Consider the following 25,395-nt stretch of genomic DNA (forward strand, 5'->3'; position numbering starts at 1 on the left):
CCTTGCAGAGGCCCTTGGTGTGTCTACCTTGTCTCAGCCCTACCAGGGCTTGAAAGCTGGGCCAGCATTGCTTCTGCTCCCCAAGGAGGCTACTGACTGCTGAAACTGGGGAGGGGCTCTAACCTCAGATTTTGCCCTGTTTGTCTCTGAGTGAGGTCCCCTAGAGTCCCTCTACCTTCCATTCCAGATAACCCAGTGTCTGAGAGTGACTGTAGGGCAGTATTTCTAACAGGGTGCCAGCTTTTTCTTGGTGCATCCAGTATTAAACACTGCCTAGTTCTTGTCCTTGCAGGCCGGGGGGCATGGTTTTCTGGGTGTCCCCAGAGCTGATTGAACCCAGGGAGGCAGACTCATGCTAACCACTCTCATGGGAGTTACTGCTAGTGGTGGCTAACCATTATCAAGCACTGACTATGTAGTAGGCACTGCGCTGGGCACTATTACATATTATCTAATTTAATTCTCACAGCAACCTAGAAGGTAAGCCCATCACGTCATCCAGATTTTTACAAGTTCAGGAACAGGCTCAGAGAGGGTAAGTCACTTCTTCAAAGGAGCAGAGCCTAGATTTGAATCCAGGCAGTCAGACCCCAAAGGCCTTGCTAGACGTCTCCACCAAAGCCCCACTCTGCTAATTTACAATAGAACCAGAAGGGGGCCAGGCTTTCCAGTTCTACACCAGGAGCCAACCTGCAATTGGAAGGTGGCTTGCTGAGTGAGGGAAAGAGTCAGGTACTTTAAATAGAGAGCAGCATCAAGCTCTGATTAGCTCAGGTGTGTGTTCCTGCAAGAGATGGACACTGCTGTACTAGTTGTGTGACCTTGGGCAAGTTACTTAACCTCTCTGGTTCAGCTGCTTCATCTGCAAAATGGAGGGGATAATAGAACTCATCGTTGTAGGTTTCTTGGGAAAAATACGAGTTACTATACGCAGAGTGCTCAGCTGGATGCTTGGCAGAGGGGAAATGCTGTGTAAGTGTTTGCTGCTATTTATCAGTACTCTCTGAATGGGTGAGGCCCCTCTCCTGGCAAGCGCCTGGTGGGCAGTGCCAGGGTTTGTCTCTCAGACCTGCAATTCAGCATTCTTTTAATTGTCCCCACTGCAGCCAGTGCTCTGCTCCTTTGGAGGTGAAGAGCAGCCCAGCAGAGAAAGCAGCAGCCAGGGGATGCCGGCAAACCTGGTTCCATGTCTGAGAGTTGTCCCCTGTAAAATGGGGCTAAAAATGCCTACCCACTTGATGGGGTTGCCGTGGTGACTAAATGAGTCACTGTAGTTCAACTGTGTCAGTGCTCTTGACATGGTGGCCCTCTTCTCTTCTATTCTAGAAATGCACAAACCATTGATTAGACCAAGAGCTTTCTGCCTCATTCAGATGTTAATGGTGTCACATGTCAATCATATGTTCTTTGTGCTGCTTTGATTTTGCTCCTTCCTCTTGGCAGGAAGACAACGCTAAATCCCATTTCACAGGTGAGGAAACTGAGGCTCAGATTGGACACCACTGTCTGAGCCTGGAGTAGAGCCCTCATCTCTTCTGGTCACTCAAGGTCCCTGTCCTTCTGCATTGGGGTTGGGGAGCGAGACTCCCTAAAACAATGTTCTCTCTGCTCTGCTGGGGCCAATCTGTCTTCCTCAGTGGGTGGGGCTGCAGGAAGGGCTAGATGACACATCAGGGTCCAGTGGGTGTGGTGCCCCCAGGCCTAGAGATGGGTCCTGGGCGCTCCAACCCTGACATTTGAGGTTCTGGGTCCAGGCCACTGAGCCCGTTGGCCTTTGAGGATCCTTGCAACCACCAGGCCCCGTGGGACCCAGCCACCCACATGGCCAGAAAGGAAGGGTCAGGCTGCCTTGTACAGGGCTGTGATAACCACAGGCCCCATTCCAGGGAGGATCGTGTAGGATTCTCTGTGCTCCAGAGGAGTCCTGCATTTCGGCGGACACCTCATTATCCCTGTCCCAGCCGGCTGTGTCCCAGCGCCTCTGTAATCACACGGGCCCACGCCCAACAGCCAGCCCAGGGCCAGGAAATCACTCTCCTCCCTCCTCCGCCTTCCGCCTGTGGCCGGCCAAGCGCAGCGCCTGCAGCCACTCGCTGTGGACCTCCTGCCTGCCTAACTGTTCTCTCTCTGGTTTTCTTCTCCTGCTGCCGCTTGCTCTCGGGGACTCGGAAGTGTGGCTGTCCAGCTGGGCTGAGTCACCCAAGAAGGACGTGACAGGTACTGCCCAGCGTACGTGCATGTGTGTGAGCATGTGTGTTCCAGGCCCATGTGCACAGGAGCCGGTGCCTTCAGGCCCTGCGTATGCTTCCCTGTGATGTGCAGCAGCTGTTTGCCAGCATGGCAGGGGGTCTTCCACTTGCTGTGCCCTCTGCCTCCCCGGTCAGATCCGAACGCGGGGCCCTTTGCTGAGTGATGACCACGTAGCTCAGCGTGTAAGCACATGTGCTCTGGACCCAGGCTGTGTGGGTTTGAATTCCAGCTCTGCTACGTCCTGGCTATGCTGTCTTGGGTGGGGTGTGTAACCTCCTTAAGGGGAAGCCATCCCACCTCGTGGGGAGCCTGGCACACAGAAAGGGCTCAGGCAGTGGTGGGGCTTTCGCCGTCTTCAGCCTTATCTCAATTGGCCGTTCCAGTGAGAGAGCCAAGCCAAAGACAGTTCATCTCACTTCAGGCAAGTAAACTGAGGCTGAGAGCAGAGGACCCTGGCACCCATGCCTCATTTCCAGTGATCTCACTGGGGAGCTGGAGATTTGGGGCAGGGGGTGGGGCAGGTCTGTGACTCACTGAAGATGGGTCGCAGCCCCCATGCCCAGCAATCCAGAGCTTGGCCTGCCTGGCTGAGATGGCCTTCAGGGACTAGGGCCTTGGTCTGTGTCTGGGAGGAGCTGGGCAGGAGTCAGGGACTTGCCTTCAGCCTTTGGTCTTACGGGACCATGGCAGAGAATCCTGGACAGCAGGGTTCTCAGCTTCTGGATGGAGATGGTCGGAGGAGGGATGGAATTTCCAGAAGGGTCTTCTATGGGGCCCCTCCGTTTTTGAGACTGTTACACACCCTGACCCTCTAGCTCCAAACCTGAGAGCAGAGGTTCAAGCTGGGGGAATAGGGGACAAAGCAGAAGGGTGGGAACTGAGTGGGGTGGTGGGGCTGAGCCAGCCCCAGGGTTTAGAGCCCAAAGCTCAGCCCCTCCTGCTGCAGCTGTGGGCGGGGAATGGGAGGTGAATGTGTTGGGAGGAGTCCAGAGGAGAAGAGAAGGCAGTGGGTCGGAGGGCGTTGCAATCGTCCTTCTGGAGTTTCCTGTGGCGAGGGCCTGGGCCTGAGCTAATCACTGGGCTCCTGTCCCTTTTTCCCCTCTCCATGCGCCAGTGAGCCAGAGCCCACTTGGCCCACAGCAATACATTTTATTCACCAAACGTATAGCGGAGGGGCCAGCAGTCCCAGTCCAGCCTGGGAGGAACCAGTTGTAAGGGGCTAGAGGGACTTTTATAGGATGCCCAGGGTTGGGGAGTCATGGGGAGCCTGGGGTGGAGGCCAGCACAGGGTCTTACTAGCTCTGTGACCCTGGGGAGGACACTTAACCATGTCTCAAGATGGTCCCAGCTGTTTGGAGCAAGAGGCCCAGGGGAGGCAGTGTGGGCTGGGGGAAAACCCAGCCAGACTGCGAGTCCAGGGCCAAAGTCTCTCTGGGCCTTTGTTTCTCCAGCTGCAGTGTTGGAGGGTTCTTTGAGATATGAGACAGGAAACTCAGAGGTAAGGGCTGATGCTGGAGATCCTTATAGATCAGGGGCCTCAGGTTGCTTAGCCTGGCATCCCTCCCGAGTAGGCCTAGGGGGCTCTGAGCTGCCTCTCAGTCCAGCTGGCAAGTACCCATTGCCTGCTGAAGGTGGGGTCTGGGAGGGGCATGTTGCAGGGACACAACCCCAGGCCTCCCTTCCCCACCCTTCTCCTGGCACCTGCAGCCCTGGCACCGAGCTGCCTGCTGGTTCTGAGCCCACAAAGGAACCACCTTTGCTGCTCCCCAGATCTCCCATTCCCTCCGTTTGCTTTAAAATGAACATCTGTGGTTTCCATAGTACTTGAAGCCCCGTCACTTCATTCCACGCTTAGAACAATTCCCGTGAGGTAGGAACTGCTAATTGTTCCTGTTTCCAGATGAAGCTAAAACTCAAGAGAGGTTATGTGTCCTCCCCAGGATCTCAGAGCTAGTAAGGGCAAAGCAGGACTGGACCTCAGATCTTTAGATTCTAATTCTAAACATTTCCATCATGAATTTCAGGTAATTACTATGTCCCATGTCATGTCCTGTGGCACTAGTCCTAGGGTGTTGAGAGACTCTTGGTTGGGGAGCAATGCCTAACATAAAGTTCAGGAGGGAACAGAAGAGAGGGAACAAGAGTGATCAGGAGCCTTCTGGAGGGCAGAGATGCTTGGGGAGAACTGGGAAATTGGAATTGGTAGAAAGAAGGGAAAGCATTCGAGCAGGGGGCAGCAGCTAGCGCAAAGACTTGGAAAGTAAGAAGCTGCATGGAGCAGTGGTGTTGGGTGTTGGCGTCTAGTGGGTGCTCAATACATGTGTGTTGAATCATGAGTGATGTAGGGAATGGTGGTGTGGGGGACGGGGGTCAAGGAACTTGGGGAGATCAGATTGGCAAGAAAGACTGGGCTTGAATTTGGCCTTTATTCTATAGGCACCAGGGAGCCATGGAAGGCGTTGGAGCATGGGAGTGACTTGGCAAAAGCCCAGTTGAGAAGTTTAAGTTGGCAGCCAGAGTTCCATCCAGGTGGTAGTTAAAGGAATGCAGATGTGAGGCAAGGGTGGGGCAGGGGTCCAGGGGACCCCCGGGACCCCAGCAGGTCCAACTAGGGGCTCTGTAATAAAGCATAAGGGTCCATCCCTGGATGAGACTTATGCAAAGGCCCCTTCCAACCCAGGAGAGGCTCTGCTGTCTAGAAGAGGTACACTCCTCCTCCATGCTCCTGCCAAGCACTCCTCATCTAAAGACACCAGGCTCCCTCCACTGCCCCCTCCCCACTCAGGCAGACTCCTCCAGCCCCCAGTTCTGCAGGCCTTGGCTGGAAGGGGATCCAGAGTGGCCTCTGTGGGATGACATCATCGCCCACTGCCTGCCTGGCCTGCAAGTGGTTTCTCATCTGGATACCTGCTCGCAGCTCCCGCCCGCCCGGCTGCCCTGGCCAGGGAACACCCTAAGAGGCAGCTGCCACAGGGAAGAGCTGGGAGCCTGCCTGTGCAGGGGGAGGGAAGGGCAGTCAGAAGGACAGAGTGTCTGTGTGTCCATCCCACAGCCTTTGGAGCAGCTCCTGAGAGGGGCCAAAGCCTGTCTGTGCTTTCCAATACCTAGAGAACGTTTCCTTAACTTTTCTACCTGTGTCCCAGAGAGTCAGCCCTTCAGAAAGCTCAGGCCAATTTTCCAGGAAAATGGTTGGGGGAAGGGGTGTGGGGCTGTGGATTTAACTCAACTTTGAAACCCTGCCTCACATTTTCTTGGGTTGGATTAAAATGAGCTGATGTCTGTCCACTCCCCAGCACCTCCTGCTCGTCCTCCAAGCATCTTCTGGCCACAAAGCTGGGGCTCCTTGCTCCTTCTTACCTCGATTTCCCCGTCTCCCTTTCTCCCTTCAAGTTTGGCTGTCTCATTTTCCTATATTTCCATATCAGAGTCGAGGTATTCATATTGACTCCACAAACCAGCGAGTCCCTCTGTTCATCTTTCTGCCAGTTCACGCGTTTCACTGGTTCATTTCACACTTACTGAGTGCCTGCCACCCAACAGGCACTGTGGTCTGGTCAGTAGAGGTGGCAAGAGTCAACTGGAAACCCATACTCTAGGCCAGGCATGGTGGCACATGCCTGTAATCCCAGCACTTTGGGAGGCCGAGGCGGGCAGATCACTTCAGCTCAGGAGTTCAAGACCAGCCTGGCCAACATGGTAAAACTCCATCTCTACTAAAAATACAAAAAAAATTTAGCCAGGTACGGTGGCGGGCACCTGTAATCCTAGCTACTCAGGAGGCTGAGGCTGGAGAATTGCTTGAACCCGGGGGGCGGAGGTTGCAGTGAGCCAAGATTGTGCCACTGCACTCCAGCCTGGGCAACAGAGCAAGACTCTGTCTCAAAAAAAAAAAAAAAAAAAAAAAGAGAAAGAAACCCATACTCTAGTCTTTATTAAGCAGCAGCTGTGTCCCAGGTATCTGGAATGTAATGGGCCCTTCCCTGGGGACCAGATGCCAGTGGCCCATTGTAGGCCACATACAGTGTGGAAGTTAAGATCACAGCAGTGGTGTCAGGTGAGCTTGGGTTCAATCCCAGCTGTGTGACCTTAGGGAATTCACTTACCCTCACAAGGCTTGCTTTGCCCATGCGTAAAATGCGGCCATCACAGGACCTACTGCACGGGGTTGCTCTGAGGATTGGACAAGGCAGCTACATGCTGTCGGGGGCCTCCCAGTCAGCACTGATGAAGGCTTGCTGTCACTACTGCTATGATCTGGGCACACTCAGGCCTTGCGGGCTCTCTAACATGCCACAGAACTCTCTGTTCTTCTGTTTGCTGCTGGAGCCTTTCTTTCCCACTCTTCTCATCCAGTACCCCACACTGGGAAAGGGGCCCTGTTTCTCATAGGGCAGGGATGGCCATTTTGTGCCGGGTGCACTTAAGAANCAGCTACATGCTGTCGGGGGCCTCCCAGTCAGCACTGATGAAGGCTTGCTGTCACTACTGCTATGATCTGGGCACACTCAGGCCTTGCGGGCTCTCTAACATGCCACAGAACTCTCTGTTCTTCTGTTTGCTGCTGGAGCCTTTCTTTCCCACTCTTCTCATCCAGTACCCCCACACTGGGAAAGGGGGCCCTGTTTCTCATAGGGCAGGGATGGCCATTTTTGTGCCGGGTGCACTTAAGAAGTGCTGTTGGCCACAGAGGCTCCAGGCATGGAACAGGCACTGCCGTGCCCCTAGGGGCACAGTGGGAGGTAGTCCGTCAGTGCAGCACCCGGCACTGCCTCTGCCCAGCTGGCAGGGGCAGGCACAGAAGCTGGCATGCCTAAGTACAGAGGCAGGGCAGGCCCTGCTGCCCGGCTGTTGGTTGCATTTCTGCCTGAAATATAATCCCTGCCTTAGCAGGGCTGCTCGGGACTGTGCACGTGCGAATGTATGTGGCACACTCAGCTGTGCAGGGTCCCTTCCGCTTCTCCAAAGGGCTGAGATGGCCCTGCAGGGCCCACACCTCATGGGAGAAAACTGCTGGGGGCAGTGGGTTTCTTTCCCTAGAAGGAGGCCTCCCCTTGGAATTTCCTAGAGTTCCGTGGCCATTGCCGTCTCCCCTAGGTTGGAGGGAGCCTCCCCTGACAGAAGGACCCCAAAGATCTAAGTAGTGTTTCTTGCTCCAGGGTGCACACACGCACCATAGGGACACAGAGGGGATGTCCAAAAACTACTCATGCCTGAGTCCCAGACCAAAGAAACTTGTCTCTCTGGAGCCCAGCATCAGTACTTTTAAAAAGCTCTCTGGGTGATTCTGTGCTACCAAGTTGAGGATTACTGTGCTAGAAGAACCAGACTGATGGAAACAAATCAGAGGCAGTTACTCTGCAATGGAAAGACAGATGGGCTTGGGCCTGAACAAAATCATACTGAATGAATGTGATGCTCTTCATAGCAGCTGTGGGAGCTGGAGTCGTCTCTTGCCTGCTCTAGAGGGGCGTCTGGTTAGTCTTGTGTGAAATTGAAAGATAAGGGGGATGTTGTGGGCATGAAATGGGGCAGTTAATGTGCCTGGCACATCACATTTGCCAAATCAAACTCACGCGTGTGGGAAATGTGGCTATAGGCTGAGGCATCAAGGGGGCTGTGTGGAGCTTGGAGACCCTCAGCAATTTTTGTAGCCAGGCTAGTGACATGAAGCCCCCTAGCCTTCAAGGAAATTGGCAGACATATAGTTTATACCAGTCCCAGTGGCTCATGCCTAAAGTCCCAGCACTTTGAGAGGCCGAGACAGGAGGATCACTTGAGCCCAGGAGTTCAAGACCAGCCTGGGCAACAAAGTGAGACCTCATCTCTACAAAAAATTAAAAAATTAGCCGGGTATGGTGGTGTGTGCCTTTGGTCCCAGCTACATGGGAGGCTGAGGTGGGAGGATTGCTTGAACCCAGGAGGTCAAGGCTGCAGTGAGACATGATTGCACCACTGCACTTCAGCCTGGGCAACAAAGAGAGACCCTGTCTCAAAAAAAAAAAAAAATGTACTAGGAATTCCCTTTGGGCTGGGGGTGGTCTGAAAAGGCTTCCTGTAGGAGGTGACTAGTCCATCTCTGATTAGTGGATCCTTTTCACTCCTAGCTAAAAGCACATCATATTTTAAGTGTCTTATCCCCACCCCCACCCTAATAATGGTGATGGGAAGAGCTGAAGTGCAGAGGTTTAAGCAGCATCCAATGCCATACAGCTAGGAAGCTAAGAGAGCACCCAGCCTGTCTGCCTTCCTGCCTGGTGCCTGCTTAGTGAATGTCGCGCTGGTCAGGTGGCTGAGGAGAACAGAGAAGCTGCTTGCTCCTGGGAGTCCACCTGCCCTCCCTCTGCTGCACCCAGCTTTTGACCCCTCAAGCCCCTCAAACTGCCAGGGGCCTGACCACAAGCCCCGGCGCTGAAAGGCAGAGAGAAACTGAGTCAGTCTCTGCAGCCAGAGGGCCCTCTCTGGAAGCAGGGCTGGGGGCAGGGCTGAGGCTGGTCCGACTGCACCCGGCCTGGGCTCAGTGGCAGCGCCTGGGTGAGTCCCAGGGGTAGGAACGGAGCGAACTTGAAGAAAAGTTGGCGGGGGGCGGGCTGGGCTCGCCAGCCGCTGGCGCGGGGACTTTCTTCTTGGGTTTCAAGTAAACAGTCTGGGCCTCCTCCCCCTCCCCTGCCTCCACCCCCGGCTCCTCATTCGATGGGTCTCATGTGTTTCTATTTAAGGGTTGCGAGTAAACCCCAGTGATTGGCGGCCTCAAACCCTCTTGACTCCTCGCCTGGGCCTGGGCCGCGGAGAAGCTCTCTCCCGCTCTCTCCTCTCCCTCTCCCGCCCGAGGGAGCAGGGCTGCCTTTTCTCTCGGGTTTGCAGGGGTTGGGGGCAGAGGCTGGAGCCTCCTGCTTGCCTTTCCTTTGCCTCTGGCCTCAGCCCTCATGGGCCGCCCACCCGCTGGCTCGCCGCCCTTCTCGATGCCCCTGCCGGCCCGAGAGGGAGGCCGGAGAGACCCCGTGGGCCCCAGGCCTCCCCGCAGGCTCCCTCATGCCGGGCTGTGACTAACTCATCGCAGCACAAGGCTTCTTCCTGAGCTTCCTTGGCCTCCGCCTCCGCCTCCGCTCTGCCTCTCTCGTTCCTCCTCCTCCTGCCCGTCCCCTCCCCGGCCCCCTGGCTCCCCATGTCCCCCGGACCCCGCGGTGCAGCGGGCCGGTGTGGGGCCTTGCTATATGGCCTGTCCTTGGCGCCCTGTGAGCTGCGAGCCCCGGCTGCCGGCTGCCCCTGGGAGCGGCGCTGGCAACAGAGCAGCCACCCCCGAGGAGGCCGATGGACCGGGGGCGCCCCGGCCGCGGGGCCATGGCCGGCCGCTGGCTCACCGCGTGCTTTCTGCCCTCGCCAGGTGCCGACGCCACCGCCGAGCCCATGATCCTGGAACAGTACGTGGTGGTGTCCAACTATAAGAAGCAGGAGAACTCGGAGCTGAGCCTCCAGGCCGGGGAGGTGGTGGATGTCATCGAGAAGAACGAGAGCGGTGAGTGCCCTGGCCGCTGGCCGTCCACTGGGGTTCCGGTCTGGCCCCCTGGCCAAGCTGGTTTTTGTTCCTCCCTCCTCCCCACCGCTGCAGCTATACGTTATTTCCATCTGGCAGAGAGAGGGCCGAGGCGGTTGAAGTTTCCCCCTGTTGGTTTGGGCTGCAGGCCAGCAGTTTGCCTGGTGGTGGAAGAATGTCTCCCTTGCTCGGGGTAATTAAACAGCCTGTGTTAATGCAAGTTCAGGCACAGCGCAGGAATAAGTGGCCAGCCCTGCTGGGGTCCCCATGCCCTCAGAGGCCCGTGGGGCAGGGTGCTCTCAGCTCAGAGATGCCCAACAACAGCATCCTCCATACGCCATATTCTGAGCCAGGGTCCAGGCAGGGGCAGGACAGCTGATGGGGAAGGCAGGCCCTGCTGTCAAGGTGGGGTCCAGGGTTTCCAGGTCCCTGGCGTGTTGTCTGAGGAAGGGCCAGGCCTGTGGGCGTTGGCTGGGGTCTGGTTGAGGAGCTGACTGCCCCCTGCCGAGCTGGAGGCCCCAGGACCTGGAAAGCAAGCGCAGTGAGGGGGATGCAGCCAGGCCCAGCCCAGGCCGGGCAAGGTCCCAGACTGACAGGGGCCGTGCTGACAGCTGCCCAGGGCAGCTGGTTCTCAGGGTGCCACGGAGGGTGCAAAGGTACCTTGGTGTCCCTGGCAGCAGGAGTCGTAGCAGGTGAAGAGAGGAGAGCCCAAGCCTGTCAGTCCAGGCCTGTTCGGCCCCCAGCAGAGCCAGGGATGGGACTCGAGCCCAGGACATCCATCAGCCCACAGCCTCCCAGGGCTTGCATGGGTTTCTGGGGTGTTTTGTTTCAGTTTCAGTTTGCTGCAGGAAAGGCCCCTGTGCTCAGAGCCTCTCTGAATGGTGTTTGGTGGATACTTCCAGAGGGCAGGAACCTGTTCTCCTCTCCTAGTCCCACTCTGTGCCTTGCCAGTGTTTAAACCCCAAAGGAAAGACAAAGCATGCTTAGGACGGCAGTGCCTGCTCTGTAGAGACAAAACCAAGTCACAGGGAGGTTGCGGGGAAGCGAGTCTCCTGAGATCCGAAGCAGAACCCTGTGCCTCCAGGTGGCCAGGAGCTGTGGGGATGCTGAGGAAATCCCAGTGGGCCTCCTGGGGGAGGTGGGTGCAGGCTCCTGCCACCGGTGGCTCTGGGGAACAGGGCTGTGATATGCACATAGGGCCTGACTTGTGGCCCTCCTGCTCTGAGGTCTTCGAAGTGCCTGTTCCCCTCTCAGGTCAGGCTGTGTCTGCCCTTGTGCCTGGAGTCATCACCAAGGTGGTCAGCAGCGACAGTCCTCCCTGGCAGAGCCATGTCCCTGCTGTGAGGCCTCAACCCTTCGTCCCAGGTGCCCACACTGGGCTCCTCCCTGGGCAGCTTTGTCCTCAGCCTTTGTCATGTTCATGGCACCACCTCCCTTCCCCCAAAGGAAGCTGGCAATGTCATGGGGTCTGACTCTGGAAACCCCCAGCACCTGAGGACCCAAAGTAATGGATCTCTAATGGTGACATGGGAGACCTCAAGTGAGGGGGTTGCATCAGGAAAGATGGTTGGTTCTTCTCAGAACTTCTGGCTAGGGAAGTTCTGCAGGAACCAACGGTTCTCCCACCAGGCCTGCCTGTCACACCATAGCTTTTTAACCCTCGAGCAGCAGGAGGTAGTGAACCCACATGTCTTTGGGGGCTGCCAGCCAGTGGCCAGGATGGCTGAAGATGAGACAGCACACAAGAGGAAGTCATCCTGCTGGAAGACTCCAGGATTCCCAGGGCGTGTGTGCCCTCTCCCCTCCTGTCCCATCTATAGGACCCTGGGACACTGGAGTCCTAGGATTGGGGGAAGGAGCCTTGACAAAGGGGGAGATGCCTGCTCTCCTGAGGAGCTGCCGATGGCTGTTAGAGGTGGCCCAGGCACCCCAGCTCCCGACGGCCACCTGTGGCCAGAGCAGGCCAGTCTGGTATGCAGACCGTGTGAGGGAGCTACTGTTCTTAGAAGCCACATTCTACCTGCCACTACCTGCTTGGGGGCTTCACGTCCCTTAACTTCTCTGGGCCTCAGTTATTCTTTCCATAAAATGAAGATGACCTTCTGGCTGTTTGGAAGCAGGGGCTGGAGCAAATAACCTCCCTGAGCTCTCTCTCAGGTCTGAACTCCATGGCTGGGAAACTTGGTGGGACCCTAGGTGTCGGATAGAAAGAGCTTCCCTGAACGTGGCTTTTCTACTTCTAGGAGTTTGGTATCTTTACCCTTGGTGGAGACAGCTGCTCAGCTGCAGATGTTTGCACAGGACCTGGACTGCTGTGCCTGCCTCTTCAAACCCATCTGTTGCTATCTACCAGGAGGCCTGGAGTATACAACCAGCCTAACCAGAGAAATGAAGTGGGTGGAGGGGAGAAAGGAAGAGAGCCAAGCTGCAGATCTCTGGGAGGGTGGTTTCCCAGCTCAGGGAAGCTGGAGGCCTGACGGTGGGGGAGAGGAGGCGTCTTGTGCGTCCTGCAAGCTGGCTTTGGAAGGAGTGGTGAGGAACAAAGACCCAATGTGAAGTCTTTGACCTTGGGACACGGTGGGTGTGTTGAGGCATTTCCATTTGCATTACTGGGCAGTGGCCCCAGCCAGCACCATCCCCACCTCCCCGGGCCTTGCCTTGCCCACAGGGTGCCAGGACTCTGGCAGTGTCCTCTCACTTGGCTAGGATTGCTTCAAGTAGAGTGTCCACAGGGGGACCCAGCCGCCTCTGACTGCCTGCTCATCAGAGCCCCTCTGTGCTCTCATTGGTCTAAAGAGAGATGTGCATGGAAGGTGATTCTGAGTCAGTAAACACCAAGTGGCAGGCCACATGCTTCACACACATCATTCTATTGGGATATCATGGAATAACACCATGCAATAGAAGGCAGTTTCACCAATTTGTGGCTGAAGTAATAGGCTAAGAGGCTAAGTAATTGCCTTAGATTCCAAGAGCTAAGATCTCTCCCCTCAACAGAGGCCATGCAGGGAGGCTGAGAATGGACCCATCCCGGGTAGGAAGGGTGGAAGCCCAAGTTGGCGATGCTGTAGGTTGAGGAGAGATGCAGGCTGGGTGAGATAGCTGCAGAGCTCCCTGGAACATCTGTGGGGAAGGTTGTCTCTGCATCCATCCTTCCAGCTAGTGGGAATTCATATTGTTCATTGATCCATTGAACTTGAGGACAGGAAACAGCTGAGAGGATCTGAGGAAGGTGATGTATACTTAGGACTGAGGACAAACCTATTCCAGAGAACAGGAGTCAAAGAAACCCAAAGTGGGACTTAAGTAGCTTTAAGGAAAGCTTTTGTGATCAACCAGTGGGCCTAGGGCCAGATCAGAAAAGGACTCTTTCTCCATTGATCAACAGGAACACATAGAGCAGAAAGATTCAGTTTTGGTAGCTTTGCCACCAAGCAAGCCATACCAGGGCATGCAGCTGCCATTGTTACTTTGTCTTTGGAAACCCCTCTACCCTTGACATAAGCAGCAGTGCATAAGTTGGTGGGCAGGTTTTAAAGAATGTCCTCTTGAGGACATTCATTTGCCTCAAATACTGCATTGGCTTCCCTCTCTAGCAGGCATAATTTCTGGCAGCGTGATGACATCAGGGTCCTGGTCACTCTGATTTCTACGTTGAGCAAAGCTGCATCCAACTTCCTCGGATTGTTTCCTTCTTCTCAGGACTGCAGGCGAGGGGAAGAAGTGGGCAGATGAGTCAACAAAATTTTTCCTGCCTCACCTTTCTTCTCTGAGTCTTTGCTTACTTCCTGCACCAGCATAATACATTGGGAGTTCTTATACTTCCATGGAAGCAAAGAATTTTGAGCTCCTGGTCCATAATTTTTTTTTACAAGTGAGAAAACCAAACCTTGGGAAGAATTTGAGAATTTTTACTCCCCTCTAGGGTCAATGCTTTAGTCCCAGTTGAGTTGTGAGTGGAGGACAGAAATTCACTCAGACTTTCTCAAGAGATTATTGAAGCAATAAAGGAAAATCTCACCAAACCCAGGGGTGAGAAGTAAATCAGCCTTAGGGGATTGGGACTGGGAACCAAAAGTCAGCACAAGCCAAAGCAGCTTCTCTGTCTCTCTTTCTTACCATGTGGATTTTTTTTTTTTTTTTTTAGATGGAGTTTCACTCTTGTTGCCCAGGCTGGAGTGCAGTGGCATGATCTCAGCTCACTGCAACCTCCACCTCCTGGGTCAAGCGATTCTCCTGCCTTAGCCTCCCAAGGAGTTGGGATTACAGGCATCTGCCACAGGTGGCTATTTTTGTATTTTTAGTAGAGACAGGGTTTTACTATGTTGACCAGGCTGGTCTCAAACTCCTGACCTCAGGTGATCCACCCACCTCGGCCTCCCAAAGTGCTGGGATCACAGTCGTGAGCCACCGCACCCAGCTACCATTCAGATTTAAAGCACAGCTGTGCTCTTCAACTGCAGATCAGCCTGCCTTCTCCTCTCGCCCGACCATGACAGCAGCTTATTTGAGTGGCATTGGTTTCTCAGGACCAGACTTGCATGACTTTTCAGTTGAGATCTCTCCCAACAACTGAGTTTAACCTCTGGTTCTCTGAGTTCAGAATTCACAGTTTGAATCTGATTGTTTCCTCACCAGCAATGGATTGGCAAATGTTAGATCGGGTGTCCAGCCCTGGTCCAATAGGCTGTGTCCCAGAGATACATCACAGCGTATAAACATGGTTACCTAACCAACCTCTTCAGCAGAGGCTGTTGGTGGGCAGGTTTTTAAAGAAAAGTTACCCAAAAACATGGTGGCTGCAGCCATTTTACTTGTTCAGTACCTGTGCATGTGGTGGGGAGGGTGAAGAATCCAGAATTCCAATACTGGGTTTAAGATCTAAGTCTATACTGTGTGATATAAGTAGAAATCAATTCGTTTTCTGATGGTTAAGAGTGGGTAGTGATACATACCACATGGGCTTTCTGTAAGGATGAAATACACTCTATGTAGGAGTGGTTTATTTATTCACTCATTTATTTCAGTTCTTGAATACTTGAATACTTTGTGCTAATTGTGTATACATCCATGAGGTTCCTGCCTTTATGGAGCTTAGAGTCTAATTGATGTGCTTATTCTGATATACTGTATTGTGAGCCTGGGATAGCCTTACAGACGTTGCTTTTTTTTTTTATTTTTTTATTTTTTATTTTTATTTTTTTTTGAGATAGGATCTTGCTCTGTCACCCAGGCCAGAGTGCAGTGGTGCAAATCTCAGCTCACTGCAACCTCTGCCTCTCGCAGGTTCAAGTGATTCTCCTTCCTCAGCCTCCCGTGTAAATGGGATTACAGGCATGCACCACCATGCCTGCCTGATTTTTGTGTTTTCAGTAGAGATGGGTTTCTTCATGTTAGTCAAGCTGGTCTTGAACTCCTGGCCTCAAATGATCCACCCGCCTCGGCCTCCCAAAGTGCTGGGATTACAGGTGTGAGCCACCGCGTTCAGCCTGCATTGTCTTAAATGGATTTTATGTGTGTCTTCTACATCTTGCTTAGATTCTGTGCTTACTGTGTAACCACCTGATTATTATTATAATTCAGACTTCCACATTCGCCTGCTCCTGGAAAAGAAGTGTCCCAACAAAGATAGGCTAGGCTGTTTCTAGAAGGGCAGGTTTATTGTAGTCTGCATTGCGGCTAACTGAACTAACATACTTATTTCTACAACAGTAGAATGCTGGCTCCAGTGAACCAGTCTCCATTTAGATGTGGTGCCACAGAGGTGGTGCCTTGCCCACGAGGTCCTGTCCTAGCCATCAGAAAGCCTTGTGCACCAACAGCTCTTCTCTTGGAGTGCAGCCTGTGTGTGTGTTCTTGCTATATCAGTCTCATCAGCAGAGTCCCTTTTGGCCCAAGACGATCTCTAGTGTACAGCTGTTACCCACTTCACAGAGCTGGCTGGAGGGGCAAGGGCCGGGGAGGATAAAGCCAGGAGCAGAGGCAGGCATGCTAGCCCAGCCTCGGGCCCTTCCGCTCAGCTTTATTCACTCCGGGATCAAGATTATGTTGCAATTGAGATTGCAGGATTGCCTAGCAGTTAGGAACATGGACTTCGCGTTAGAGAAGCCTGCTTTTCATCTTGATTTGGTTACTTCCTGTGGTGATCCTGGGAAAGTTTCTTGGGTCCTCTCAGCATCAGTTTCCTTACCTGTAAAATGGGGATAATTGTACCCACAGCTATGGGGTTGGTATATGCTAATTCATAAGGAACTCAGGGCCAGGAATGGTGGCTCATCCGTGTAATCCCAAAACTTTGGGATGTTGAGGTGGGAGGGTAACTTGAGGCCAGGAGTTCGAGCCCAGCCCAGGCAACATAACAAGGACCTGTCTCTACAAAAAAATAAAAAATAATAATAATAAACACAAAAAGAATTTAGTGCTTCATGCAGGGCCTGGCACACAGTGGGTGCTCAATAAGTGACAGCCACTAGTAAGACCACTGACTGGGGCCGCTCTGCCACAGATCAACCCTGGAGCCTGCAGGGGGCCAGTTTCTCTCTTGTGGCCTCGATTTCTGGTCATAGAACTGACTTGGTGGTTTCTGAGGACTGTCAGTCCTGAGGGTCTGTGAGGTGGCTATAGTGGCAGAGGGTTTACTGTCAGGTAGTGAGACCAGGACAACCCGTTCTGGGGCCAGACTCACTCCCCTGGAGTTCTTGCTTGGGCAGCTATCCTTGTCCCAGCCTAATCAACAGAGTCCAGCAGGAAAAAGGGTTGGCGACAGAAGTCAGGGTCCCATTGGTGGCCTCATGGGATCAGGGGCTTTCGTGACAGCCCCACACTGATGGTCCCTCAGTAGCCCTGTTGCATGGTGCAGAGCTGAAGTGTGGGGGGTGAAGACAAGCATAGTCGAGAAGGCTTCCTGGAGGAGTCAGAGGCATTGAGCAGGGCTGGGAGAATGAAAGGATTAGACAGGCAGAGTGAAGAGTATGGGACGTGGTGGGGCTGTGACTGCACAGCAGGCATCTAGGTGCCCCAAGCAGAAGAAAAGTGGGAGCTGGGCAGTAGGAGGTGGGAGGATAGGGCCTCGGGAAGCTGGTGAGCAGGAGAGCTCCCTGAGAAGAGTGAGCTTTGAGGCAAGCCCTCCGGGCTGTGTGGGGAGGAGGGTGGCAGGCACAGGTGTGGCAGGGGCTAGGCGGCTCTGCAAATAGTGCTTTCCTCCAGCTGGATCTGCAGGGCCTATTGTCAGGGAGGCATCCAAGGGCTTGTCAATGCCAAGTGCTGCCAACCACTTGCGTGGAGCTAGCTGCCAGGCAGGCAGGTGGGGCAGTGAGCATGGGGGTGCTCCCTCCACCACACTGTCACCCTGCCCAGGTTGGACATGCCTAGTGTCCAGTTGCTGTGGCCTGACTCTGACTCTGTGGACCTATTGGCTCTGTGGACCTCTTGTGTCCCAAACTCCTCCAAGGCCATTTTCCTTAAATAGTTATTTCTCAGCAATATATATGGGTCAGTGGTGGCCTTGGTGTGGTATGCAGCCCTGGAAGTCCCACAGAAGTGCCAGAGTGACAACCGCTGCTCACCCCAGTTGTAGCCTCAGGGCAACACCTGGCCGCCTTCCCTTTGGGGGACAAACAGGTTTCTACTGACTGATCCCGTGAGCATCTCCAAAATGTTATTTTTCCAAGTTTGAACACCAAGGGGCCTGTGAAGCCAGTCTTCCAATGGCTGGTTGGTCGGTCATCAGTAAATCTGTATGAGCTGACTAAGTGTTAGGCTGGGATCCAGAAGTGACAGAGGCCAACAAAGCCCTCATGGGGCTCAAATATTGTGAAGAGACATGTAACAAGTAAACCAAGGAAGTAATTCTAGGTGTTGACAAGCACAAGTCAGGAAACAAGCAGGCACTGTGGAGAGGTCAGCAGCAGGGAGGGGGTGGGGGTGTGGTCAGGAAAGATGCCATTGAGGTGTTGTTAAAGCTGGGGACAGGTGGGCCTTGGTGAATGCAGGAAACAGCAGAAGGCTCACTGGTTCTGGGAGGGTAGGAGTGAGCAAGGGCAGAGACCGGTGCCAGGCCAAGGAGTGTTATTCTAGGTATAGTTGTCACTGCATGTCTACTTGGAGCCCTGCAGCGGAACTGACAGAGGTGTCTTGCCTCTTCTGACTCAGGTGTACCTTTGCACAGGTACCCTGTGAGCGGGTAGCCCTGGAGACCCTCTGCCTGCCCCCAACACACAGACACTGCCTTTGTCCCCAGTAGAAATGACAGGTCTCTCACCCTTCTCCCCGGCTGAAGTGCAGGGAAAAAGATCACCCCACACATTTTCTCCACTGTTACATAACAGATTTCGGCAAAGTGTAAAGCAAACACTTTCTGGGGAGTATAATTTTTCAAGACCTTGGGGAATTTGGGTTGGGAAAATGCCCCTTCCTCATTCTCTCCCCAGCTTATCCTGTGGCCGTGTGATATTACACCCTTCAGCAGTTGGGTTTTCTGTAATTGTTCTGGTGGGAGTGGGGGACGGCTGCCCTCGGCCCTTTCAGCATTTTTTCAGATTCCATAACCTCATCCTCTGGGTTTCCAGTGCTCACCTAGAATCCTGGCCTCACTGTGGGGGCGTAGCTGGGGTGACCCAGTTTACCCAGATGGCCTGCAAAGTCTGGGGGAGCCAGGGCTCAGCAGGGCTCCCCGTCCTGGGAGCTGAGCTGTGGAATCCCAGGAAACCAAGGGAAACTTCTGGCTCATAGAACCCCTGAGTTCATTTCCCTCTGAAATATGCTGTGTATGATTATCATTGGTTTTGTTTCATCCAACTCTCTCAGCCCCAGCTCCACACTCCCCTTTTTAGCTGGGCATCTCTCAGGCTCAGGCTAAAGTTCATTTGCCTCCCCAGAGTTTTTATTGGATCGATTGTGGGGAAGTGGCCCAGGAGCACCATGGGAAATGAGCAAAGGCCAAACTCAGAGTAAGTCTGCCAAGGACTGTCCGTAAAGCGAGTGAACTGTGGGTGGGTTTTGAGACTGGTGTGCGATAGCAGATCCCTCTCTCCTCTCGTGACAGGGCCCGTTGGCAGTGCCACAGGCTGCCCTGGGATCCCCATGTCCTGGAAAGCTCTAAGGACAGTGGCCAGAAGCCTGCATGTTCTGTTCTCCCACATTCCTGCCAGGAGGGTTATTGAGGAGGTCAAGGCCACCTGGAGAGATGCCTGCTTGTGCTAGCTAAGAGGGGGGAATTTTTGACTTTTTAAAAGGTGATCTCTTTCTGAATCACAGTATTTTTATGTTTTACAAGATATAAAACCATGCAGTCTATAAAACATCTTGGCAAGAGGCAGGATGAATGTTGGCATTCTGTCTTTCCAAGGAGGAAGTTGAAGCCCAGAGGGGTGAAGTGACTTGCCCCAAGGTTGCACAGCTGGGAGGTGGGGCATGAGCTTCAGTCATTGCCATCTGACCGGGGTTTGGAGATCTGGATGCTTGCATTGTAGATTTCACTTCTTTGCAAAGCCAAACTGCAGAATGCTTCACCACCTGAGTTCCCCGGCCACAGAGAGCAGGAAAGCAGCGGTCAGTTGTGCTAAAGCCCCACTGGGGCAGGAGAAAGGCCAGGGGCAGCAGGTCACAGGGAATCTGAAAGGAAAGAGAAGCATGTTGACTCATTTTCCCACAAGAGAGTTGCATGAGCGTTCCCACCTTTGGCTCACCAGGTCCCTGGGGAGGGGCTGGTCTGCGTGGGTGGGTCAGTCTGCTTATCTGGTGGGCAGCACCAAGGGTGTGAGGGTGGTGCTGGTCAGCGCTGCAGCCTACACTGCCTTCTTCTTTTCACTATGCAGACCCATCCTGGCCGCCCCCCCAAACACACGCCCCCTAAGGAAGACCTGTCACCTGCCACCCTCTCTCTTTCTGCACCCCTACCCCAGCATTCATCACATCTCAGCCCTCAGTGAAATCCTACATGCAGGGGCTGCTTCCACAGGATGTGGTTTGCTCATTCAGTCAACAAACATGAGCACCTACTGTGTGCCCTGTGGCATGCCCAACACTAGGATGCACGTGGACAAGAGGCAGCTATCCCTGTCTTCCCATTGCTGAAGGTAACAGCATCCTAGGACTGTCTCTTTGCCTGCAAGGTAAAAAGCCCAGATGTAGTGAGTCAGTCATTTTCACTCTGCACCTACAGTGTGCAAGGCAGAAAGCAAGGTGTGGCTGAAGCCTGGAGACAGGACTCAGAAGGATGGCATAGTCTGCTCTGGGTACTGTGAGCTTTCATGAATATTGTCAAGCTTGCTCAGAGACAGGGACAGGGCCTGGATTGGGTGGGTGGAGGAAGACTTCTGAAGAAGGTAGGCCTTGAACAAGGGGCAGGCCCCAGGTGGATGGAAAAGCTGAAGGAGGAAGGTGCTCCAAGCAGAGTAAACCTGAATGATTCATGCAGAGGTGTGGAGGGTGAAGTGGACAGGTATGATCCAGCCACAGTGCCTGGGGGCTGCCTGAGAGAAGCTAGAGGAGCTGGTCAAGGGCTTTGAAGGGCCTTAAATATAGACAAAGAAAGCTTTTCCTCTGTTCTTCCCCACTGTGCTGAGGGGCTGAGGGAGAGTGGAGACCTGGAAAAGTGAAGCCACGTGGCCAGCATCGTAGTGAGTTTGAGGCAGGGCTGTGGCACATCTGTGGGCTGCTGGTGCAGTGGTGGCTGTCTCTGAGGTCCCGGGAGGCCTGGAGTGATGTAGCAGGTGCCAGGTGAGGGGAGGAAGGGAAGCAGGGCTCTCCAGCTGCTGCCACTGCTGAGCTGCTGCTCACCTGGCCTGGACCCTTCAGCCTGTTACTAGGGCTGGAGCCTGGAGCCAGGCAAAGGCACCACCCCTGTGCATTTAAAGAGCCTTGTTATTCTAACTCCCCTCTCCTCTCCCCGCAAGATCAGCTTCACATGCCCCAACTGGAGAATGCAGACTTCCCCATCTAGCAAAGCTTCTGGGGGCTGGCGTCAGGCTGGGAAGGAGGCATGGTGCGCTCCAGGGAAGGTGGGGCTGCCCTACAGCTGGCTGTGAGTCCCCTGTCAGGTCCAGAGGCTCTGCCTCCTCAGCCTCTTGTGTTCCTCCCTTCCCCCAGGAAGGGGGTGAGGTCGCTGTTGAGGTTGGCCAGGCATCCAGCTTTGGTGTTTCTGGACATGATGTCTCTCTTTTGTTTTCTGTACTTTTAAGTGGCATTCTCACAGGCCCCAGCCTTCTCTCTGCTCAGCGTGCTCACCATCTTTTGATTACAGCAGGATCTTGAGCTGCTGTGATCAGGGGTAGCGTGCAGGTGTGGCGAGGATACAGGGCTTGGGGTCTTGCACTTGAGACCGCAAGCCAGCACCTGAAGCATTGGCTACTTGAGTCTCCCATGCTTGGTTTGGCCAAATGACCTTTCTGTGCGCTGGTGGGGCTTTCTGCCAGTTCTAGACACTCACTTCTTGCTCGAGGCATTGGGTCAAGGAATAGCCACTTGGCATGGTGCTCAGAGTGTCATGTTAATGGGCAGAGCAGTGGCGTGCCATCGTGGGAGGAAGGCCAGGCTTTGCGTAAGAGGAGCTTGGTCAACCCAGACTCTAAGCTCAGTTATCAAACAACCAAGTGACCTCAGGCAAGCCACTCCACCTCTCTGAGCACAGCTTTGCTCATCCACAGCATGGAAGGGTGATTAGGAGTGGAGACAGTGGCCATGGTTGCTTTCCAGACACCAAGCCACCCCATTCCCCTGACCATTGTGCTGTTACCAAGCTGGGCAAGAAGCCAACTTTATCTCTGTAGTTCTGGAGCTCCTAAGATTCCCTCTTACCCCTAGGGACCTGAAAACAAGCCAGTTTCAGCTCAGAGGGAGCAGGCAAGGGGAATTTGACCATGTTGGCAAGCCTTCAGCCAGCTCTCCCCCACAGCCAAATGGGTCACTGGCTACAAACGTCCTTGGGTTCGCAATGATGATCACAGGGATCGTGGACTCCTGAACACCTTTGGAATGGGCTTTGTGAAGCCAAATACATCACAGGTTAAATTTCTGGAGAAGGAACAGCTGAGAAATAGTCTCGAACTTCCCTGAGCCACTTCTGTACTATGGCAGCAAAAGGGTGTGCATGTGCGTGCAAGGGGGATGTGTGTTGTCCCCCCTAACAAAAGGGTAGGAGGTAGGGCAGAAGCAAAAGATGATCTGATCTTGTAATTTGCAATAGCCAGTGGGCCAGCTGGTGCTTTTCGTGGTTTTTAGGACAGTGCCGGGAACAGAAAGAATATGATGAATGTCATGGAATTTCATGATAGGAGTTTGGGGTGGCTTCCCCTCCTTTTTAAAATAAAGTAATGTTTTGAAGAGTTGCCCTGGAGAACTGCTGAAAGCAGAGAGGCTGATGGACGTTTTTGGTTATGTCAGATGAGGACAAGATTATCCAAGTGAGCGAGGGTGTCTCTCCCTGTCGGCTGGGCTGCGGGGTTCCAGGGCCGCCCTGCCAGAAAGCAAGCAAAGGGCCCGTAATCACAAACAGGCCAGGATCAGTTACAACCAGAAGTATTACTTTAGACTCTTGGCTTTGATGGGGAAGAATGCAGTTTTCCTTGGCCCCCTCCCCCGTCCTTCTCAAGTTAAACAAGATCCATGAAAGCAATAGCTCTGGCGCTTGTAAAGAGAGGCTTGGTGCAGGGGTCTCAAAAGCCAAACATTGGAGGGCTCCCCTGACCCCCACTGGTATCGGGGTAGGGATTTGCCTGACCCTTTTACTGCCCCATTTCTCCTTGTGTGCACTGTCCCAGACTCTTCCTTGTCTACCTGGGACCTTCTCACTGCCTCACCTGTGTCGTGCCCACCAGCCCGTGTCCTGGCATTCCCCGCGTGCTTGCCATGCATCTTTTCTGCGTGGATATGTGGGTGGGAAGGAAGTCGGGTGGGGATGGCAAAGAAATGGCTCAGCATATTGGAGCAGACCTTAGCCAGCTCCTGAAGATAAGAGAACAGGAGATTCTCATCCCTCAGGGCTCTAACCCGCCCCTGGGGCACCCTCTTCTCCTCCCCTCCCCCTGCCTTAACCAGCGCCTCCTGGGCAAGCACCTGATTGACTCTTTCCTGCTTGGGCATGAACAAGGCTGCTCTGGAGCACTGGCATTATGCGGGGCGTGCTTTCCCCGGCATTGATAACTGGAGCAGAACCAGGGGTGGCTTGAACCTTACTGCCCACAGGGTGGGATTTTAACTGGCTGTTCTTTGTAGGAGAGAAAGGACAGTTACCTCAGCATCTGGGCTTTGCATGGGGAGAATGAGCATCTAGGGTTCCTGTCTTGCTGGCTCCCTTGGGAGTATTTAACCCTATTCTTCTGTTTCCAAGCACCAAGTGCAAGCACCAAGTGAGGCTCCATGTCCCAGGCCTCACTGCACAACCAGACACAAACTTGCCTCCTTGGATTTAAAGGGCTTCTGCGTTCAGTGGAGCTAGAGCATCTTGTTGGTGCTTATGTGCCAGGTGAGAGGAGGATTTGGACCTCAGGGGCCTGACCTGCCCTCCACACCCTGGTCTCTCCACCCCCAAGAGATCATCCTACCACCTCAAGGCCCTTGAAGGAGAAAATCCATTCTAGAAGTGGTTCCAGGGTAAGGGGCTGAGTGGAATCATAGCCAGGTTAGGCAGGAACTCTGACCCAGAGACAGGACAGTGAGATTTGAGAGATGGAGACATCCAAATCCAATCTAAGGGCCATGCCAGAGCTGGGGAGCTGGAGCTGATGCCATGATATTGCAATATTGCCCCCTTCCTGGGGAGTGAAGCTGTGGCTCCTCACGGCTGACAGCTGGGACTCAGCGGGGGTATCCTGGCCTGCCACAGCCAGGGTATATTTAAAGGGGCAGAATACTCACAGCCATCCCCTACCTCCATGCCCCACTGACTCCTATATTATCTGACTCCGTCTAGACCTCCCCATAGAGGCCTCCCTGCAAGGGCCCCCCAAGAGGTGGTTGGAGGACCCCATGGAGGCTGGGAGATGGGGGTATGGCAGGCAGGCCAGGTCAGTGACTTCCTCCAGCTTTCTACCCATCTCTCTGCGCTCAGGTAGTGGGATCTTCCTGTTAAATGGTGGTAGGATATTGATCAAAGGCTGGGCCTTATTCAGAGTAGAGAAAACCAGAACCCAGCAACCAAGCAAGTGTATAGTCAGGAACTGGAGATCAGATGTTTGTTCATGCAATTCACTCGTTCCCCAGCTTTTTTCTCCTGCTGTGTGCCAGGTACTGATGCACAGAGGTGAACAGAAAAGACGTGATCCCCATCTCTATGGAGCACAGTCTACAGGGGATGCAGATAATTGCCCACTCTGACCCAGCTGAGGGAACTGTGGTTGCTGGTTGGTTGTGGGACAAGGTGGTTGACTCTCTGCAGGCCCTTCCCCTGTGGGTGCTGGGGGTGGGAGGCACCAGAGATTGACAGGTCAGTGTGGGAAGAGCTGTACCACTCACTGGTACTCATGGGTATCAGTCACCACGGCCTGGCCAGTCACTGTAACTGTGGCAAGTCTCTAGAATGAGAAACCTGGTCTGGGCCAGGCTTGGGGGGTATCTGGACTAGGGGAGTATCTGGTTTTAGTGTGGACTTTTCTCCTTGGATTGGGGTGGGATCTGTACTAGACCAATTCTTGGGAACCAGGAAGACAAGATGGTTCCCAGAGGTAAAAGAGACAGGAAGGGAATGGGGCAGGAAGGCGCTCAGTGAGAGAACCTAATCCTAGGTCACCACAAACCTAGCTGAGGCCCCAGGATGGCTATCCCAGAACAAGGGGATTTAGGGCTCAAGTTAGACCCATTTGCTGCTTTCTGGGGACTTAATATCAGAAACCGATGAAACGGATGAGAAAGGCAAGAAAGAGGTTATTGAAGCACCTCCTATATGTCAGGCAGGGAACGAAACACCTTTTTTCTTATAATGATCACCACTGCCCTGTAAAGTATGGGTATCGTGATGCCTATTTTACAGATAAGAAAGCCAAGGGCCAGAGGGTTCAGGTCATCCACCGTTCTCCCCTGTGCACTCTGCTGCCTCTTGGTGAATCCACTGGAGGCTTGTGCCCTGGTTGGGGAGCTATTTTTGGTATAGCTATCTCCCCACCGTCCTCTGGGAGTTGGGGAGAACAGGTCTCTGGGGCTGCCCATTCCAGTGCCCCGAGTTGCACCTAAGAGGACTTTGTTTGTGGTCCCTGGATGAGAGGCAGTGCCACCAAGATTCCCAGTAGAGGCCTGCAGACAACCTGGGTGGCTGCCTTAAATGGGCTTGGGAGGTGCTGCTAGTGTAGTAGTCCCAGCTACTCGGGAGGCTGAGGTAGGAGGAGGGCGTGAACACAGGACAAAGAGTTTGCAGTGGGCTGCATTCCTCCAGGAATGTGGGCCTGTTCCTGGTGATTAGCCTGTGGGGCCTCCCTGAGCTTTGATCTTCCATTCCTGTAAAGGGAGAGGCCCAGATGGAAATGGCCAGGTCAGGTATCCAAGCAGACTACATGAGCTCTCAGGACTGGAAGTATTAGCTCATTGGATGTTCCTGGGCAAATTATGCAACAAGCAACAAAAACCTCTGTGCCTTGGGTCCTTGAAGGCAGGTCCTCCTGGGTAAGCTAGAGGTGCTTGCTGTG

At 53.9% G+C, this 25,395-nt stretch overlaps 2 protein-coding genes across 4 annotated transcripts in view; one reads left to right on the forward strand and one right to left on the reverse strand.

Moving 5' to 3' along the window:
- The first annotated feature begins 2,055 nt into the window (after nucleotides 1-2,055).
- SH3PXD2A (SH3 and PX domains 2A) overlaps nucleotides 2,056-25,395 on the forward strand; it is a 72,167-nt gene continuing 48,827 nt past the window's right edge. Inside the window, exons 1-2 of one of the 3 annotated variants that reach the window (XM_017851738.1) lie at nucleotides 2,056-2,217; nucleotides 9,632-9,763. In XM_017851738.1, coding sequence (XP_017707227.1) covers nucleotides 9,655-9,763 — 109 coding nt within the window. In that variant the 5' untranslated portion in view covers nucleotides 2,056-2,217; nucleotides 9,632-9,654. Of the gene's footprint in view, nucleotides 2,218-8,973; nucleotides 9,764-25,395 lie in introns of those variants that run through there. The other 2 variants (XM_017851737.1, XM_017851736.1) reach the window with 2 other exon arrangements.
- NEURL1 (neuralized E3 ubiquitin protein ligase 1) overlaps nucleotides 16,174-25,395 on the reverse strand; it is a 158,756-nt gene continuing 149,534 nt past the window's right edge. Inside the window, exon 5 of the mRNA XM_017851741.1 lies at nucleotides 16,174-19,393. Within this exon, the coding sequence (XP_017707230.1) occupies nucleotides 19,383-19,393 (11 nt within the window). The 3' untranslated portion in view covers nucleotides 16,174-19,382. The remainder of the gene's footprint in view (nucleotides 19,394-25,395) is intronic.

The sequence above is a fragment of the Rhinopithecus bieti genome, unplaced genomic scaffold (assembly GCF_001698545.2).
Source record: "Rhinopithecus bieti isolate Rb0 unplaced genomic scaffold, ASM169854v2 scaffold_31787, whole genome shotgun sequence".
Classification (NCBI taxonomy): Eukaryota; Metazoa; Chordata; class Mammalia; order Primates; family Cercopithecidae; genus Rhinopithecus; species Rhinopithecus bieti.